At 37.4% G+C, this 19870-nt stretch overlaps 1 protein-coding gene across 1 annotated transcript in view; it reads right to left on the reverse strand.

Annotated features, from left to right (window-relative positions):
• Positions 1-3122: 3122 nt before the first annotated feature.
• Positions 3123-19870, reverse strand: part of LOC136857056 (SERTA domain-containing protein 2) — a 32409-nt gene continuing 15661 nt past the window's right edge. Inside the window, exon 2 of the mRNA XM_067135419.2 lies at positions 3123-10507. Coding sequence (XP_066991520.2) covers positions 9293-10507 — 1215 coding nt within the window. The 3' untranslated portion in view covers positions 3123-9292. The remainder of the gene's footprint in view (positions 10508-19870) is intronic.

A 19870-nucleotide genomic window follows, 5' to 3' on the forward strand; every position in this document is an offset into this window, starting at 1 on the left:
TATGTATTGTAGGTGAACATCTTGAATATGGAGTAAACGTTACAAATATTATAATGCTGTATGCTGGCTTCTCATTCTGTGCAAATTATTCCCGTCCCTCTGACCTTTCTAGCATGGAGTGCAGAATATTTTCTGGCAGCATCATTATTTCTTTTATAGAACTTCTTATAATTTTATCAAGATTTTCAAGAAAGGAGTTTGATAGCTGTGTCAGAGGGGCACATTGCAGTGGATAGATTAAACCCGGCCAAACAAGCTCATTAACAATCTTGATCTTTTGCTCTGGTTTTTGAAGTTTGGTTTTAACCAGATTATTTTAATCGTAAGTTACAGTACACATTAGTTTATGTCCGTCAAGAGAAATTTCATTGTTGAAACCAATTCCTAAATATTTCATTCTTTCATTTTTGTTCTTATCAATGAGATTATTGATACTTTGAGTGTAGTGACGTTTCCTTCAGTTAATTTTCCTTTCTTCGGGATTATAGATTTACTTGTAAGAGGATGGACATGTATGTCTGCAAGTCAGCTTTCGGCTAAATTTAACAAGGTATTAGCATCACTTTTGATTTTAACCGAGTATAAATAGGTCGTTCGCGAAAGCAAATGCAGATAAAGGCAGTAAATCATCAGATAAAACAGCCATAACGTTGGCATATGTCATGCTCAGCAAGATTTTGTATTACAGTTTTGATTGCTAAATTAAACAGGATTGGTGGGATAGGAGACCTGTGAGCTATGACACACTTAATTTCTAGTGGGTTTTGATTTCTTATGATAGAAACACATAATAGGATAAAACCTCTGACTGGTCAGCATCAGAAGAGGGAGCAACAGAAAGAGAAGACAAGGACAAGTATGAAAATACAAAAAGACAAGAACAATCTCCATTCCTTCATATTTCCATCTTCATATCTGAATTTTTCCTTCTCATCCTCTGATGAGCTCTTTTCTGCTTTGCTCTCACAAGGAAACCCTTCCAACTATACGTCTCTGATCTGATTGAGATTTGGTGCAATGACTCCAGTATGAATGCTTTATTCGGCCATATCAAAATTAGATGCCCAGTTGTATATTTAGCACCTGTTTTGGAGTGTCAAAGTTTGCTCATTTAAGCACGGCACAGACAGACTAGCAGCGGAGTGGCCGGCCGGTTCATGTGTCATGCTCTCACTCCTTTTCTCTCGCACATACACATTACTTTCCTAGCCTCGGCAATCACTGGCGCCATAGAAAACTTTTTTTTTTTTGATGATGGATTAAGGCCGCATTAATACATTGAAGGTTTTCTGCGATGCAAGGATAGGAAAGTGTCAGGATTGGGAAGGAAGCGACTCTTGGAGTGGCACTGATTGCCAAGGTTAGGGAAGTAATGTGTGTGTAACACGTTATGAGTCTCATTATGATAGCCGTATTTTACGTAATGTGTGCGCGCGCGCGCAAGAGAGAGAGTGTGACACATGAACTGGCCGGCCACCCTGCCTGTACCTGCTTCCCGGCGCTACTCCCATCTATACGGTGCTTAACTGAGCAAACTTTGACATCCCAAAACAGGTACTACTGTAAATATATGACTGGGCATCTAATTTTGTTAAGGCTGAATGGAGCATTCATTACTGAAGTCATTATACCAAACCTCAATCAGATCGGAGACTAGCAGATGGAAGGGTTTCTTTGTCAGTGTACTGTGTAAAATAAGAAACATGCTTAGCCTTCTTGAGAGCTTCACCAGATGTGTCTCCTCTGTAGGACATGGGGGAATTCTGGAGCTTCTCGAGACGCACTCTCATTTCCAATCTCTAATTACAATGTTTTTTCTATGATGATTGTGATGAGGGACTGATCAATCCACTTTTATCCCCCAATTGGGCTGTAAACATCTTTATGGCAGGCTACATAAACGTGAGACACCAACATTGGTAGATTTACTATCACGTGAAAGAACCTTTTTCAGAGAAAAATCAGGCTCCCTGGAATATTTTGTAAGACTATCGACAAGAGTATCTAACATGCCATTATTATTATTATTATATAACCTAGACACAAATCTCAATTATGATAATATCATGGACTATTACTAGAAAGTGATGGCATAAATAAGAGATTCCAGACAAAACCAGTTGCATCCTTGCTTGGTCCAACATGCAACTTCTCTTTCAGTCATAGAGACTTGAACTTGGAATATAGTGGTCATAAACTCAAGGAGGCTTGAAGGCGTATATTTATCAAAGATTTATGGTTTCATGTCGTCAAAAACTATAAATGTAAATCTTACCACATTGGCTCTTTCTTACTGTGTGTTGCAAGTTACAAGTCAGAAAAGAACTTTCATAAGAATGCATTCGTATATATTCATGGTTTTTCCGTGATGATGATACAGACTTTTAAGGATTCTGGAGAAGGGTAAATGTATCAATTTCAGATAGGGAACCCCGACCCAGAAATGTCTTAGTCACTGGGGTATAAAGGTTGGTGGTGGCGATTAATTTTGTTGTGGGACACTTATGAACGTGGGATTTTAAAGAAGAAATCTTTGTGTATGAATGTAATACCTTCATTTACCTGCACTGCATGCTCACGCTCCAAAAACATGAACAACAGCTGTTCAAAATAGCATCCTCCAGCTTCAACAACATCGCAGTAAGTTTTGGCGTAACTGGTCGAACATCTCTTGCATCGTTCTAACAATGTCACTAGCAGTGAGGATTATTGCCAGGAGCTCCTTTCTTCAATTCCTACAAGTAACTCACAACAAGACTTTCCCATAACTCTACAAGAGGAAATCAAGTGGGATCAGATCAGACGGATGAGGTAGCCATGCAACAGGTTCTCGTCCTATCCGCTTTTCCGGGAATGTCAGATTAAAGTGTTCTCAAGTAGCATGTGGAAAGTGGGTTGGGTCATATCATGTTGATCCTACATCCACTGACAAACCTGCGACCTTTGAAAAAGGTTGGCGTATATGAAGCGACTGAGGGGTTTCCAGACCTGTGTTCCCTATCTCAAATTGGTACATGTACCCTTCTCCAGCATCACTGAAAGTCTGTATCATTGTCACGGAAAAATCCTGCATATAGGTGAACATGCAGGAGAATTGGAAAGGAAAATAACAAGACCCTAGACAGTTTTGAACCTTAGTTTATTGCTCATTTCTTTTCTGTTTCTGTACAAGGACGTATATGTACCTATTCGCTGAATTTGTTTGAATAAATACATCAGGTCTACCTAAAGTAAACTATTAGTAGTTATAAAGCATGTTAGTTGCCTCTCTCCCTAGTCCAAGAAAATATCTTTGGCTTATACAAACAGTTGCTTTTGTACATTAATGCCAGATTTCTTCACATCCTGTTCTTGAAACAACTATTAAGTAGAATCATTAGCCAATTTTATACAAAAATAACAGTTCTTTTTAAGTAGCTTGTTAAACTTTATCAATACAACAATAACAAGTCATGCTATACCCTTGAACCATCATTTCAAAACAAATGTTCTTGTGTTACAGTTCTTTGAATCCTGAAAGTAACTGATGGAACATTATCTTTCCCAGAAGTTAATGTTAAAATTAATGGAACTTCAAGTAAGGATCAGTTCAACATAAAGGTACTGAGGAGCAGATAGGAGCACACAAAATAAGTACTGCTCTTTTGATTAACTGCAAGCACCCAGTCACATAAAATAATAAATATTTACAACTAAAATGGTAAAATATTTCCCAAGAAAAATCAACAATTGAAGTTATAATATACTCAACTCTCGATTAACCAGGATAATGTAGGGTTAAGGTCCCGGATAAGTAAAATCGCAGTCAACCCAAAAAAAGTTAAAAACAGAACAGGCATACTGAAAGTACAGTTAAAATGATAATAAATGATACTACTGTATTGTTTTTTATTAACTTACCCAGTACGTTGCAGTAAAAGTATCACTTAGCACGATTAATAAATGGAAAAATAAACAGCACTTTTCATTGAAACTAATAAGGCAAAGAAAATTTTCAGACTACCTAACTTTACTGTTTCTGAAAATAATTAGTCATGGTTTTCTGCTTTTGTACCAAGAAACACTTTCTTTATTTTGCTTCTCAAGTTTCTCAAAACAAGTCTTTTGGTGATGAGAGCATCATCCTGGCAATATTATCCCGACCCTTTGTAATTCTGTATTACTGTAACTCCTAACACTCGTGCATTTTTAGTGGTTTTGATATCACGGTTAAGCCGCAACGAGGTTGATCCGATTACGGTTAATCGAGAGTTGAGTGTACATATATTTGAAATGGATGGAGAGTAGCAACTTGACAGGTGAGAGGATAGAACACATATAAGAAAGGTCAGAAATCAATAATTTTTACATAAAATCTTCAGTGGACAATAGAAAAAGAATGGTAAGTAATGTTTTGAATCCCAGATGCCACTGTTAGGTATGGAAAAAGTGAGGAGGATGCAGAAAGAGTAAAAACGATGTAAAAAAACAGAGTAGCTATCTGATATTGAGGTGGGTGCCCTAGACAAGTTCAGACTTTGGCAACCCTTTACATGAGGGGGTAGTACGTCGTGGATAAAATTATAAAGGAGACATTTCTATTCTAAGGTAGTAGTGAGGTTTTTACTTTACTTCTAAATTTTGGATTTATATTGAGTTTCCTTTCTTTTACATGCTTTGAACCACTTGCTTTCTTCAATTGTTAGTTGCTGCTCTCTATCCATTTTGCTTGCAGATATATTTAATTTTTGTTAGCTTTCTTATCCAAGTGGTTAAGGTAATAAACATATTTGAAATGTTTTTCTTTGATAATTACAGTATAGTCTTATTTTCAGATCTGCAGTCAGTAATGTAAATGAGTGTAATCTCTCATCTTTTATGTTTATCTGTAATCTATGCCCTTGGAAACTATAACCTGATTAAATATTTTTTATATGGTAACTGGCACTAAATAAGTAACAACAAACACTTAGCAGTCCTCTAACCACAGTAGTTAAGTTTGAATTAAATTTCCTCACAGATCCAAACTAAAAACCAGGCCCATGTTCCTGCCCTTATTCACCAAACGTAAAAAATGAGGTGGTTGATATCTGTTCCAGTTTTTATATTCAAATTGTCTCATGGCCAGGGATAACCAAATTCATCACCTAAGTAAATCTAGATGAGAGTACAAGTCTAGTTTTAAAATCCCTGATGGAGGTACAATCTTTATCATTTACCTCTATCACAGCAGGCATGATTACTTCATCCAGGACATTAGAACTTTAAATTCTCTACATAAATCATATTCATAAAATTTGGCAGTTTCCTCCTCAGTCTGAAGCATGGCATTACCCATCAAAAATCTACACTGTAACTTAACATGGAATTAAAACTACAAATTTTAGCATCCAAGACAAGTAGCAATATACTTATACTGAATATAAATCTTTGAAAACTTTTGTCCCCTGTTCTGTGCTGCTCCTGCTTATGTAGTAAATCATTTAATTTCAGCGTTTCACTTTGATCATATGATTATTCAACACCTTGCTCGGAAAGAGAACGAAAGACTCACTCCCAAGTCAAAACAGCAGGTTTTTTCCTCCATAGTTCTTGGGGTTAATATCCTTATACTATAAATATCACCTTGTGTAGAAAAATCTGTACTTTCACTCTTTAGTTCAAACTATGCTTGGTCATACAGCTAGGAAATAAGGAAATTACTATTATTATTAAGAAATGTAAGAAAACAAACTGATCATTTGAACTGGGGGAGGAGGGGAGGGAGTAGTTCCCTTCAGGTCATGGTATATCAAGTATTCTCTCAGGAAAATTTGTTACTGGTATATTAATTTTTAGTACTAAATTTCAGCTGGGATTTAATTTGCGATTTAAGATATATTGGAAAAAACTGTCACTTGCATACCACAATTCGTGCAACGAACACTGATCCCACAGTGTTATTAATGCATCAAGGAATGTTAATGCCCAATTCTTTAGACTTTTTGAACTAGACTAGTTTCTTCAAGGGTATGTATTGCATGACATGACTGACAGTTTTTGATTATACATATTCCAAAAACAGGATGGACCCTTAAACCAGGATACCATTAGGAGGGGAGGGGGCAATAAGGTGACATTCATTCTGGTAAAAGACTGTCTACATACAGTTGTATACATTGTGCAGACAGGCTCTTATCAAAATATGTCACTGTCTTTAAGGAAACATTAGAAAATTCAGTCAAATAACTTTAACCATGTGTCTTTTTTCTCTTTTTTTTCCTTTCTTTATAAAAAAGACAAGAAAATAACAATTCTCCATAGATAAGCACTAATGATTGTACGTTATTGTTCCATCAAGACTTTAGCCAAGATTTGGTCATAAATTTCAAAATGTAGTAACACTTCATACATTCTGTTTATCAAGAAAGTGTTATTATGATACTGGCACACAATATATATAACAAGTCAACAATTTTGGAAAATTTTTAAACCTAAACCTAAATCTTGGTTTTCTTTTTATTTCTTTTAACTTCCCATCTAATATGGTGATGTCAAGAAGAATATTATTTATTGCAAATTGATCACTTGATACCTAACTAATATGATCAGATGGTATATCACAGCACAATCATCAGAGGGCACCGCCAAGGCTCCACTTACCTCGTCATCATATCACAACCAATCGACTTTGGTGGAAAGAGTGGAGCCTAGCTTGTCATAATGGTATCCTGAGCTACTAACAGCTACGTGTGACATGGTTAAATTTCATCTCAAATTTCTCCGATCCTCCGCTTGCTTTGGACTAGATTTCATTTTGATAATCAAAATAATATTAATATTATTGGATAGCATCCTCCTGGGTCATCAAAATATATTTATATAGCTAATATATTTTCCTTTATTTATATATTTATATATGAGATACTATGTACATACATATATACAGCTGAGGATGAGAGAAAAATGAGCGACAATGGAAAGGACTTACATTACACAACTGAGACAATTCCATGTTGAGTGAGAAATCTGCTTGGCCTTTCTTCAGGAGCAATAAAAAGTGCAAATATCAAATTGCAAGTACTTTATATTGAGATCAGTGAACCTCAGAGGAGGCAGGTATAGGTCCGTTATAAAAGTGAGGAGAAAAACTGCCAAGCAAATAAACCTCAAACAGCAAAGAATGTCCCTGAATCTTATTTACAAGTGGACAACTTGTCCAAATCTTTTGTCAGGTCTCTACTTGCCTGCACCAACATTACTGCACCTTAGGTTTCTTCAAAAATATATTCTTTGATGTAAAAAGATCGGTAAATGTACAATATGAAGGAGAAAGAAAGAAATGAATATGGCAACAAGTCACTTTAAAAAAAATCATGGCAACAATGTCTTAGGAGGAAGGGAAGAATGTGTAACAATGAGAATTGAATTAAACAAAGCTAATCTTGTTGAGCATGCTTGAGCAGAAGATATACCACAAAACAGAAACAAACGTAATGCAGTACAGCACTGCTACAAGCTAACTGCATAAACTCATTACTCACTATGCTGAAGAATTCAGAACTTAAGTTATAAAACAGAATTACAATAATCCAATCAGAATTAGCACTATGCTTTTTAAATGTATACAATATATGGATAGCTGCACTGTACTATCCTGTACTTGTAGCTTCAGGGGCAGTTTATCTCAGCCTATGTTGCAAAATATTGATAAAATTTGTAGCCCAAGTGTCCTGTTCATAAATACTTATTTTTTGTAGAAAATTTGACTGACAGTCTTAAGTTAAAAGTTTTCTACATTGCTACAGAACATATCTTTTCTGCCAAGATAACAAATATACTCCACATTCTTGTCCTCATTGAATGGTATAGAGCAAAAGCCAAAATCTTTCAGCTTGAGAAAGAGGTAGATAAATATATCATCAAAATATCTGGGAATTCCTTTTCTAATTAGGGTATTACTATCAAGTAAAAGTTCTGTACTCTTTGAAGTATACTTGATTTATTACGAAGGTTCATTCTACTCTCATTATGCCCATATGTTCCAGCAGCATATTTATCATATGACAAATTTAGAAAATGAGATCATAACTCTTCTTAAACAGTAGGAGTGTTTTGAAATGGTACCATAAAGATATTTCCAATAAAAACATCTGATGCATAAGGTCTTCCTGTTCCATGCATGAAGTAGAGGTCATATTTTAAATTATATTAACAGCGTTATATTGAGATTCCTCCAGTTATTAAGCATCAATAGACTTTATGAGCTTCTGACAAGGTTTTATATATTTCAAAGCCAGGCGCAAAAACAAAGAATTAAAAATTCTTCGATGGTGTACTGATAAAATATGTATGCAATTGTAACCACTATGAGGAAACAAGGTATCAATAGTCTGTTCTTCATAGGCACATGCTAAGTAGAATAATAATAATTGGCTTTACATCCCACTTACTATTATGGTTTTCGGAGACACCGAGGTGCCGGAATTTACTCCCCTGGGAATTCTTTTACGTGCAAGTAAATCTACTGACACGAGGCTGATGTATTTGAGCACCTTCAAATACCACCAGACTGAGCCAGGATCGAACCAGCCACGTTGGGGTAAGAAGGCCAGCGCCTGAACCATCTGAGCCACTCAGCCTGGTACATTAAGTAGAGGTCTTATTTTAAATTATATTAACAGCATTGTACTGAAATTCTTCCAGTTATATCTACCTTACAATGTACACCAGAGGAAGTAAAAGGCAAAGAAAGATACAAAATGGTAACCTTTACTCTGTAAGAAAATGAAGGAATCTCTATGTTAAACCACATACTGTTTTGGTTTTCATAGATCTTCATGTTAGGAACATTATGGGCAAGATGATGAGCTTCTGATAAGATTTTATTTATTCCCAAGCCAGATGCAACAATAATCATTAGTCTCTTTGGGATTTAGACCAACTCCAGTGATGATACCAGACTGAAATTTTGGTGTACATTATAGTGCAGTAACCATATTATACTGAGGACTGTGAGCTATAAACTTAATAATTTTAAAAATACTATAAACTACTTGCGAATTCTCCAACTAATGAGGAAGAGAGATCATGCAGTTACATTAAATTATTGAAAGTGTTTTTGTGCCTCTTGCAGTAGCCCTGTACATATTTTCATCAAATAATCACAGTTATTTATATAAACTACTTTAAAATCAAAAAATGTGTCAAAATAATTTAAAAGCTGTATCTAAAATATGATGTCCAGCAATTCCTGTGGCTAGCGCTAGAAAACTACAAGGACCGTGGGCCTGAGGCCCTCACAACCTGAGCACAAACAGATCACTTGTGTTCGCTACGTGCCTACCAACACGTGCATGATACTGTCCAGTTCGCCCTCGCCTTGACGTCCAGACGGGACGGACTTGATGATGTCGTCGGCACTCAACGGTGTGAGCTTCCAGCCTGGAAGAAAGTCATCCAATTCATGGCTGAGGTCCACATCTCCAAGGAGACCATCCGTAGAGGGAGACGACGGGTATAACTCGTTGTTGTTGAGTGGGTCGAGATCCGATTGGCTTGAGAGACTTAGCACAGACCCCCAATTAATTCCTCGACCTGACTCATCATCACCCACCCCCGAATCTGTATCATAACCGGAGGTGGTCCCAGGGAAAGGTGTCGCTCGACCCGAAGCGGATAATTCACGTAGGGACTGTTCGTACTGGCCCGCCGGGTAGTTGACCTCAGGAAACTGAGGTTGGTAGCTAGGCTCTGGGGGTGGCACCGGTACCGGAGGTGCTTGTATTACCCCTGCACTATTGTTAAAGAAGAACCCTTCCTGCTCCATTTCACGCTCAATGTAACGTAACGTATTACAAATGAGCACAGAACGATGCAGACTAGGATCGGGAAACTGTCTGTACCTGCCTAGCTTACACATAGAGATATTGAGCACTGCAAGTCTTCGCTGGCGGTAGCACGTTGCATTCGGTCCTTGACTGCACCAGCTAGTTCTACTGCCATCACAACACTTAGCTGGGCTAGCACTGCCCACGTACCTCGCACTAGAACTACCCAGGTCCAAATAAGACTTCCCATTCTCGTCACACCGTATCGTCTGTTGGGAAGTTGAGTCCTGGCCATAATAATCACTAGATGTAGTCTGTGCACCCCAGTATTGGGAAGCCAACCTTGTTGAATAATGATGATGCTGTTGCTGTTGTTGTTGTTGCTGCTGCTGCTGCTGCTGCTGCTGCTGCGAGAAGTTCATCTCCTCATAGTAGGGATAGTAACCCCGGCCGGCGGGGAGGTATCTGTTGCTACCTGTCTTCTCCTCTTCTTCCTCGTCTTCTTCCTCCTCCTCATCTTCGTCGTCATCGTCATCATCCACAATGGCACTTGCGCCCAGTAGCGAGGATGCCAGCACAGAACTCGTACTGTCCACTCTCCAATCCTCCATTATGTCTCGAGCTCCCTCCTCCAGTCGAACCACCTTTGCTGGACACTTACTCTCGTAATCCAATTTGCGCTTACTTGCTGTAGCTTGCAGCCCCATCATGACAGGGCTCTGCAACAGACAACAAAAAGCAATGAAAATTTGGCTTACCATGCAATAAAGAGAAGGAATTTATGACCAAAATAGTTAACTCTTTCACAACATTCATTATCTAATGGTGAAAGAGTTGTTTCCTACAAGAGGGTTTATGATTTTAGTAATGAACGTGAAAAGGACTTTTACCTTGGGTCAATAAGGAGATACAAGTGGTACTGACATATTTTCTCTACTGGAGGATTTGCATTGAGGTTCCTTGACTGTTGACTAAAAAAAACTTTGATCTTTTATGGGAAATAAGGAACCTAATACTTGATAGTAATTTATGCAATAAAATATCATTGTCATGAATACTAATAGGAAATACAGGTGTTTCCTTTTACAAATATGACTTCTAAAAGGAAAATGACTGAAAAATATGGAGTAGGGGTAGGCTCTTCAACAGGGAGATTAGAAAATAATATCAGTGTTTTTGAGGGTCAAAATATAAACAGAAGATGACAGTATGTGACTTGTGCCTTGATGAAAAGACTGATGAACTGTACAAGAAGTAATATATTAGAAAGTAAAAGACACAGGGAAAGATAAATTTGTGGCAAATGAAAATGAGAAGAACATTTAGATTATCATAACCACATCATCGTAGCATCATTACTATTACCTAACATTCATGCTGACATAGTAAGTTCCTACCAGCAGGACTAACTTGTAATAACTGATTTTGAAAAGGTCCCAAAAATAAAAACATTAAGCCTACACATGTGCAGAATGCTTTCAAATTCTGAATTTATTTAATTTTCTTTTACTAGTTATACTAATAACTTGCTTGTAAACGAGTCTATTATAGCATTGTATACTAAATCCTTGCTATAAAAGTGGTGAACTAGTTCAACTATAATGACAGTATGATTGTAATTAACTAACCATATGGTAGTGGTGTAGAAATATCCCAAACTGACAAAATTCAAGAAACAAACCATGATAACTGGAAACAGGCAACCTAACTTTAACAATCTATGAAAGAATGAGAAAAATGATCCTTCATTTGTACAGGTCGTGTGAAGTGATAAAAGTTCAGAAAAAAGAAGGTATAGATGGAATTATAACACAATATTGTTTCTTCATATCTTCATATTTTTTAAACCTCTCAACAACTAATCCACCATTTGTATACATTTAAATTTAATGAATGTCGTAAAAGATTTCCTGACGACATTGAAAAATATGTCATGACTCTTGACACACAATTCTTCATCTAGTATGTTACCAGTAGAGATTCTGACCTATCTCAAATGTAACTGCCATTCCACTATCAACAATGCTGTTTATCAGTATCTAATCTTTCTACAATTTACAGATTTCTATATCTCTGTCAGAGATAAAAGATATTAAGAGATGATTTTAGGTATCACAGTCAAAGAGATGTTCTGAGACATATCATCTAGGGATCTTATAATGTAACTATATTGGTTGTGTGTTCCAGTGACCTGGGGTGTAGCTGTTTCTAAAACTGTGGAGCATCATTTAAAAAACAAAATACCGAGGAAGATTTCTTAAAAAAAATCGTAATTAATCACAATCTCAAATTAATCAAAGCAATAACATTTGAAACCTTTGCCCACATATTCATTATTTGATTCTGCAATTTAACAGGTCTAAGCAATCATCAAATATGACCCGTGGAGTGATCCATTTCTAGAAGTCTTGTTTACAAGTTTCTTTTAACTAGAAAGGGTGTTGCAGATTCATTTTCTTCTCTGAATGGCAACAATTTGCAACCAAGACATAGACAGATTATCAATATTACAAAGAGATACAAATTTATGTCATGTAACTTGTTCACTTACATATTAAATTTACCAGGGCTCATTGTGGTTCTGAACTAAATTGGTGTGAAAAAAATTCATAAAATACCATCTCATCAGTTAGAATCTAAACCTTCAGAATGTGATAGATTTCACTAAAATACTGCAGTTCCGGTGGAATCCGGTATCTATTTTATAATTATTACAGGGAATTTTATTATATAGAGCCTACAGTATCGACAAAGTTCAATTGTTAGCATTAAGACTGATAATTTGGTGTTCTGCTCCTTATATCTTTCCTTCCCTTCTCCATCCAATTTTTGAAATTTTCCCAGCTGTTGTCCCCCAAAATAAAAAAAGAGGTTTTATTTGTTCTAGTCATCATTGTTTTATGTGATTTTATTCTTCCAAGAGTTAAATTAAATGACTTCACTTCAACTTTACATAAATGCAGAAAAAAATCACAAACTAACCTTCATTAAAAACAAATTCCAACGGGAAAAACTGTAAATTACTGATGCCACATAAGATGCTACATAATAAGAAAGTTATTCAGTTAACTGAAACATCTTTCACATTGTTAACCTTGCTCCTCTGTTTCTTTGGTTTCATTGGTCACATTGCCACCAGATTATTGATAATATGAATGCACTTTCCCCTGGTAATAAGCAATAGAGTTGCTAAGCTGGAGACTCATTTTCTTCAAGCTACAAGCTAGCATAGCTCAGGTGGAAAAATATGGACCCCAAAAGAGATTGCGCTTGGTCGCTCAGTTCAAATCTAGTCCTCAGATGCACGTATGAGCAGTCTGCGGAAGAGCATTTAAAAAAATAACAGACTGCTACTCTCCTTGATACATAAAAGTGATATTCATATACAGTACATACTTGGCTACTCACATAAGTTGAAATGGCGCTCAATAAAAATAATTTTTAAACTGGCTGAGCAGACATCTGCCTGAGAGCTAAATTTATTACATTAAAAAACCCTTAATATACAGGTATGACATTCAATCCCAGTGTTGGAAGGACTGTGGTTCCAGTAGTGAACAAAAAACCAGAACAATGTTCATCAAGACCTGCTGTATTCATTATTGACATGCCTTTGCTACTGAGCCTTTAAATACCTACTGTATATTTCAGAGTAGAGCTAGGAGACAGTACCATATGGTAATCCAGTGTTGAAAATCTGGCACTGGAGTTTCCTGATTTAAGCTGGATTTTCCCAACTTTCCTAACAAAAAAAAAAAGGCTCCACACAAGGCCAGTTGAGATTGAGAATAATCTGGGTGTCCTAATAATATCAAATAACTTAAGCCTCTGCGTCTAATTCTATATTATCTAAACTCGTGGTAACAGAAAATTCTAATCCAAGGTCTGTCGTAGTGAGTTTATCCACCAAGACAAACTATTCGTTCATAAGCTTAAAACATACTCATTGACATTTAGAGTGGCCAGTTGCATTTTCTCTATTGTAGAAGTAGAAAAGCAATCAGAAATAATTTAAATTACATATGGTACATTACTACTGCTTCTACCACTCACACCCTTTCAAAGAGTTGATGACCTAGGATACCTGTAGCCCCAATATATTGTACATTAATACCTCACTCCTCAGATTGTCTTCTTGTCTTGTATCTCTATTTTTTTTTTTTTGTTCTAAAGCAAGAAAAGACAATATTTTGAACTGAATCACTGACATGATACGTCAATTTTCAACAGTTAAGCACATAATTGTAAAAAACCATTATACTATAAGTTTATTCCAGTTACAATGCTGGTGAATTAACTTACAATTGGAAAAAAATTAGTCTTCCATTGTGTCATGTCACCTTCTCAAAAGATTTCGTTATTTCTTTTTCTTTCCATTCATTATGGTTCTAACCACCAGTGAGGGAAAAACAAGGGGACTGACAAACTATAAAACACAAGCAAAGCAAGAAAAATAAACAATTTTACTGCCAAGAAAGTGCATCCACAATTTTCTATTACTACCATTTATAATAAGAAACAAAAATCACCGAGTGGAGTGGCTGCGCGTGTTAATACGCTACGGCTATAGAGCTGAGCTCTGCATTCGAGGTATGTGTGGGTTCAAACCGTTCCGTTTCTGTCCTGAGAATGGTTTTCTGTGGCTTTCCCATTTTCGCTTCCAGGTAGATGCCGATAGCCGATTTCTTCCACCTACTTACTTGATTTCATTCACCATCATTCATTTCATCTTCATAACTCCTCAACTGAGATTGGCGTCAGGAAGGGCATCCGGCCATAAAAACATGACAAATTCACCTCTCCTCATCCGCACCCCGTATCAAGAAACGGGATTAAGGGACAGACATGCATACATTAATCATGTGGGCAGCACTTAATAAACAATCATTAGCAACAACAAAATGAATTCAAAATGGTTAGTGAAATGTTACTTTTTTACGTCCCACTAACTCGAACTTTGGCCCACGTTTTTTGCGCGCCAGTAAATCTACCGACACGAGGCTTGCGAATTTTAAGCACTGGGCGAGGGTTTAACCTGTAAACTTGGGCTCAGAAGGCCAGCGTTCTACCATCTGAGCTACTCAGTTCGGCAGTGAAATGTTTGCCTTTTGGTCTATATCTTGGACATCTATTTTAATTTATTTCATGATCTTCACATTATCAGAAATTAAGGGTTATCGATTATGACGGTCAAATTAAATTAATGAATTTGACCAAATACAGTAGAGACAATATGCGATACTCAGAAAGATATCGAGGGGCAGCTATTAGAGCGCTCTCTAGTGGAATGACCTGAGAACTACTGATTCTGTCATAAGAGCATGTGTATTTGTGTGTCAAGTTTTTAGTGTTATTTATGTGTTTTCAGTGAGTTGACATAATTAAATAGTAGCGTGTGTCATTCCTTCTCTCAACATGAGGGGAAAGGTATGTGCTGTGTTTGGCTGCAGTAACTATGAATTAGAGAAGAATGCGTGGTCTTTCTTCCGTTTCCCTTGTGACAAGAAATTGTAAGTAATATTGTGTTTGCATATATATTCTTCCAGTGACAAAGAGAGTTTTATAGTACTTTATAATCTTCTGACCTGCTCGACCCATATTTTAACTGGCTTAAAATATAATACGCATATTTTATTGTATAGTGCAGCAGTTAACCTTCAATACCGATGTGCTGTTGTAGGTGTGGGTTTGGTTTAATTCAGGAAAATACATATGCATATGAGTGTGGCTGGTTGTGTTCCAAGTTACCCTATTTGGAATGCCGTAATGCGTTGTCAAGCACTGAAGAAAATATGGGTGATTTAAGAAATGTACATATTTTGTTGAAACAATGTGATGATGCAAATTTGCTTTACCCTAATGTAATGGCATTATGGCAGGTATTGCTTATAGGGAAAGTTTGAATGTTTTTGAGGCTAAATTTATAGATTTTCTTTCTGTTAGTAGGCTTCAAGTTAAAAGGAAAATTGTCCAGCTCTTAAATGTAAATTCATTTAATCATGTGTGTAAGGAATGTGCCTATATTTTTGTTGACAAGTGTTTTAATATGATGATACAATGCTTTTAAATGAGGAAAAAGAAAATCTAGCCGTGAACGTTCTGGCAGGAATTCTAAAGCTAAAAATGTAATGCATAAATGAAAGATTAAGCCCTTTCACAGCAGTCCATTTCACATCTTGATTATATGTCTAATTTCAGTCTTTAAATAGTAACCTGTTAAATAATTCTTCATTCATTTATCCAGAATTGCTTACTAACATTTTCTTTCTAGAAGTAACTTATTTATCCATTTCCGTATATACATTTCCATTGATATTTGAATTTGGCGCGAATTTTCAGTTCGAGCCACTAGGAGCGCCACAGCGACTTGTCTCCTCTCATTTTAACAAGGCTAAATCCGGAAGTGTCGCGTATTGTCTCTACTGTATTTGATGTGACTCGTGAGTAAAATAAGTAGTGTGCTTTTTTTAGTACCGTAAGTTAAATTGTAATAAATTAGCTCTTGCTTCAGGTGAATGCCTGTTCCAAACACCTCACTAGTTTAATCATAGAAATGGGCTCGCTTCCTGTGATGAATAATCCTCACGAGATGAGCACACGGAAATAATGAACAACATTAAGGTATCTGATATACCAGTATTAAAAAGAAGACAAAGGAAAAACATGTGAAACCATTCCTTCTAATGTCCAACATCATGGTGTTATGAATTATGGGATACAGAAGGCGACAACGGGTCCCCGAGTGAACATGTTACTGTTTCTGCTTGTTCCCGGCTCCTCTTTCGTACTAACTTGCCTGTTCACTCTTCCCCTGCCAACTCTAGCCAATTAGGAAAGCCGCGGACCGGGGTGCCGTCGACCTAGAGTCTAGATTCTAGACGGTCACTCATTTCTGAAGGTTCCGGTACGGGAGCAGTATTACTCCCTAGCTCATCTGTGACCACGGGCGCCAACAGAAATGTTATGCGTTGTGATAAAACCAGATGAGAATAAAAACTCTGTATGATTTAATGGTAAACGTCCGTCCACACTGAAATACGTTCAGAGTGCACTTTGACAAAAAACCTTTCCAGTACCGGTACGCAGATTCCTTCTACAGGTTGTTTAATATCTGACACTGACTCGAAAAGTCTTTGAAAGGGCAACCCTCTCCCCACCGGACGTCTACAATGCAGTAATATGAAAATGTGGTTTGTAAAACCAGGATAGTATCTTATTTATTTATTTATTTTAGACACGGTTATAATAACATATTAACGAAACATTTTAATTGGCAAGAGGGTAATGCTGCATCTGAGTAAAGAAATACATGTATGCAACCAGTCAGCAAACTCCTAAATGCCTAGCAGAACTCTTAAAGCTATTTATTTTCCTTCACAATATATGGCGCTTCAATTTCCTAGCCGTATCAAAATGTTCGTTCATTACTGCTTCGACTTCGATCCCACACTAACTTGATGAAAACGTGTACTGGAATCATTTGACCTTTGTTACCTAGCAACCAGTTTCCCTCAAAAGAAGTGGGTAAATTGGTAAGTAAGACGGAAGACGGACTGAAAAGGACTTATTTTGAAATCTAACGCAAGACTCCCTTCAGGAATTTCATGAAGTCGAACACTCCCACGATTGCATTCGTACGACGTTGCGAAATATACAGTACCTACGTTAACTCATTCTGCAACAAGATACCGATCAGTTCTGCTTTATTCATATATCAGTACAAATAGCCAGAACGAATTTGAAAGACTCTTATGAACTAACATCTTAAAACTTCGACTGGAATGATATTAGGTATAAGCCTCCGATGATATAGCTAAGAGTTCCCTGTTTCTCAGGCGCAGCAATACAAACGCAGAAGAGAACGGTGAAAGTTTCACAAGTCCGTTGCTCGAAGTAGGTAAGTAGGCCAAATAGTCGCGCTTGGCCGCAAAGCGCGCTGCGATCGACTCCTTCCTTCTAGCAGACATTTGTCAAAGAGCGCAAGCAACACGTGGTCCTCAGCACACGAGATAAACAATCGTGCGTCACCTGGGATCACTGGCGCTACCATTTAATGCAGAGCGACCTCGCAACTTTACCTATCTACAGCTACACTTGGTTAAGTGTTCATAAGTTCACGTCTTCATAAAATGTTTGTTGTTATAATAGCACGTGTTACATATGAGAATGCGCATTGTTGCGTGTTGGTGGAACATGATAGCCTTGGCTACAAGGTTCTGAGACAGTGCGGCCTTCAGACGCACAACAATGACGAATTCAAAGGAAGATAATGCCTATGAGTTGGACAGCATGAATACGGGAATTTAGAAATAAAACTAAAATGATATTAATTCTAAGAAAGATGAATTTGTGAGGGATCACACACACACACAAAAGATATCCTGAACATACTGTAAGTGTGAGCAGACCCAACAGCTGCGCTCGTCCTGAGAATATGGAAGTTTATTTTTCTCCTTTTTAAAACTATGATTCATCCATTCAGACTGAAAAACAGCACTTCATGAAAACTAAATGTAACATCGTCGTAACCTCGAAATACATTAGTGCTAACTTACAGTATCGATTATATTCGTCATTCATAATTATTTTCCCGCCCGACACACTCATTCGTGGTAGAGGCCAGTGTAGAGCCTACACTGTTATGGAAAATATGACGTTGATGTCAGACTCCTTAAACATATAAATACCGGTATATCATTCGTCTGTTCTTAAGATCTGTAGTAAACCAATTGTAGAGAAAGCAAATTTACTATATGTTAAGGTTGTAAGTTTCACCAAGAGAAAAAGTCCCTCAGTTTTAATTGTTCGTACTGTGTTGATGGAGTGACGTAAAAATGTACTTCAGGGGGCTGCTGCAAGTACCAAAGTGTTACTATAAGGAAAAATCGTTGGGAGTTATTACATAAACGAGGTTGTTAATAAAGGATACAGATCCATTCATATGAGGGCAAATAAGTCACTGGTAAAAACCCCAATTAAAGTATGTTTCCAGTATATGGGGCCCTCACCAAGATTACTTGATTCGAGAACTGGAAAAGATCCAAAGAAAAGCAGCACTATTCTAAGTCATTTCCGAAAAACAAACGAAAATTGTACAATCTCTGGGCTGGGAAGACTTGGGGAGTGAAGAGATGAGCTGCTCGACTAAGCGGTATGTTCCGAGCTGTCAGTGGAGAGATGGCTTGGAATGACATTAGTAGATGGATAAGCTTGAGTGGAGTTTTTAAAAGGTAGGAAATATAATATGAAGATACAGTTGAAATTCAAGAAGACAAATGGGCATTAGGGACTGGAATAAATCGATAAACTGCCAGGTTCTCTGAATCATTCAAGAAAAGACTAGGCAAACAATGGTTAGGGAATCTGCCACCTGGGCGACAGTTTTAAATGCCGGTCAGTGGTAAATGAATACGTAAGTCAATGACATTCTTATTACAGGGTTTCTCCCTTCGACGCGTGGGTTGACGATCATTAGGCCCCTAGTTGGGTCTGGAATTGCTTCCCCTTACTTGCGCCAGGCTCCTCAGTTTCATCTTTCTTATCCGACCTCCAATGGTCAACTCTTGTTCTCTTCCGACCCCGACAATATTAAGTTTCCGAGGCCCACGGAGTCCTTCATTTTCACGCCCTTAGTGATTTTCCCTTTCTCTTGCCGAATCCCTCATTCTTCGAAGTGTCAGACCTTCCATGGTTTCCTCTGATTAGAGTTAAGTTCAGTTGTACTTTCTCTCAAACAATAAGAATCACCACTACTAATTTCGTGTGGCTATTTCTAGCCGAGTGCAGCCCTTGTAAGGCAGACCCTCCGATGAGGGTGGGCGGCATCTGCCATGTGTAAGTAACTGCGTGTTATTGTGGTGGGGAATAGTCTTATGTGTGGTGTGTGAGTTGCAGGGATGTTTGGGACAGCACAAACACCCAGCCCCCGAGCCACTGGAATTAACCAATGAAGGTTAAAATCCCCAACCCGGCCGGGAATCGAACCCGGGACCCTCTGAACCGAAGGCCAGTACGCTGACCATTCAGCCAACGAGTCGGACAGAATCACCACTACCACCTCTAAAACAAACTCCATGGCGCTA

Source organism: Anabrus simplex, chromosome 1 (genome assembly GCF_040414725.1).
Source record: "Anabrus simplex isolate iqAnaSimp1 chromosome 1, ASM4041472v1, whole genome shotgun sequence".
Classification (NCBI taxonomy): Eukaryota; Metazoa; Arthropoda; class Insecta; order Orthoptera; family Tettigoniidae; genus Anabrus; species Anabrus simplex.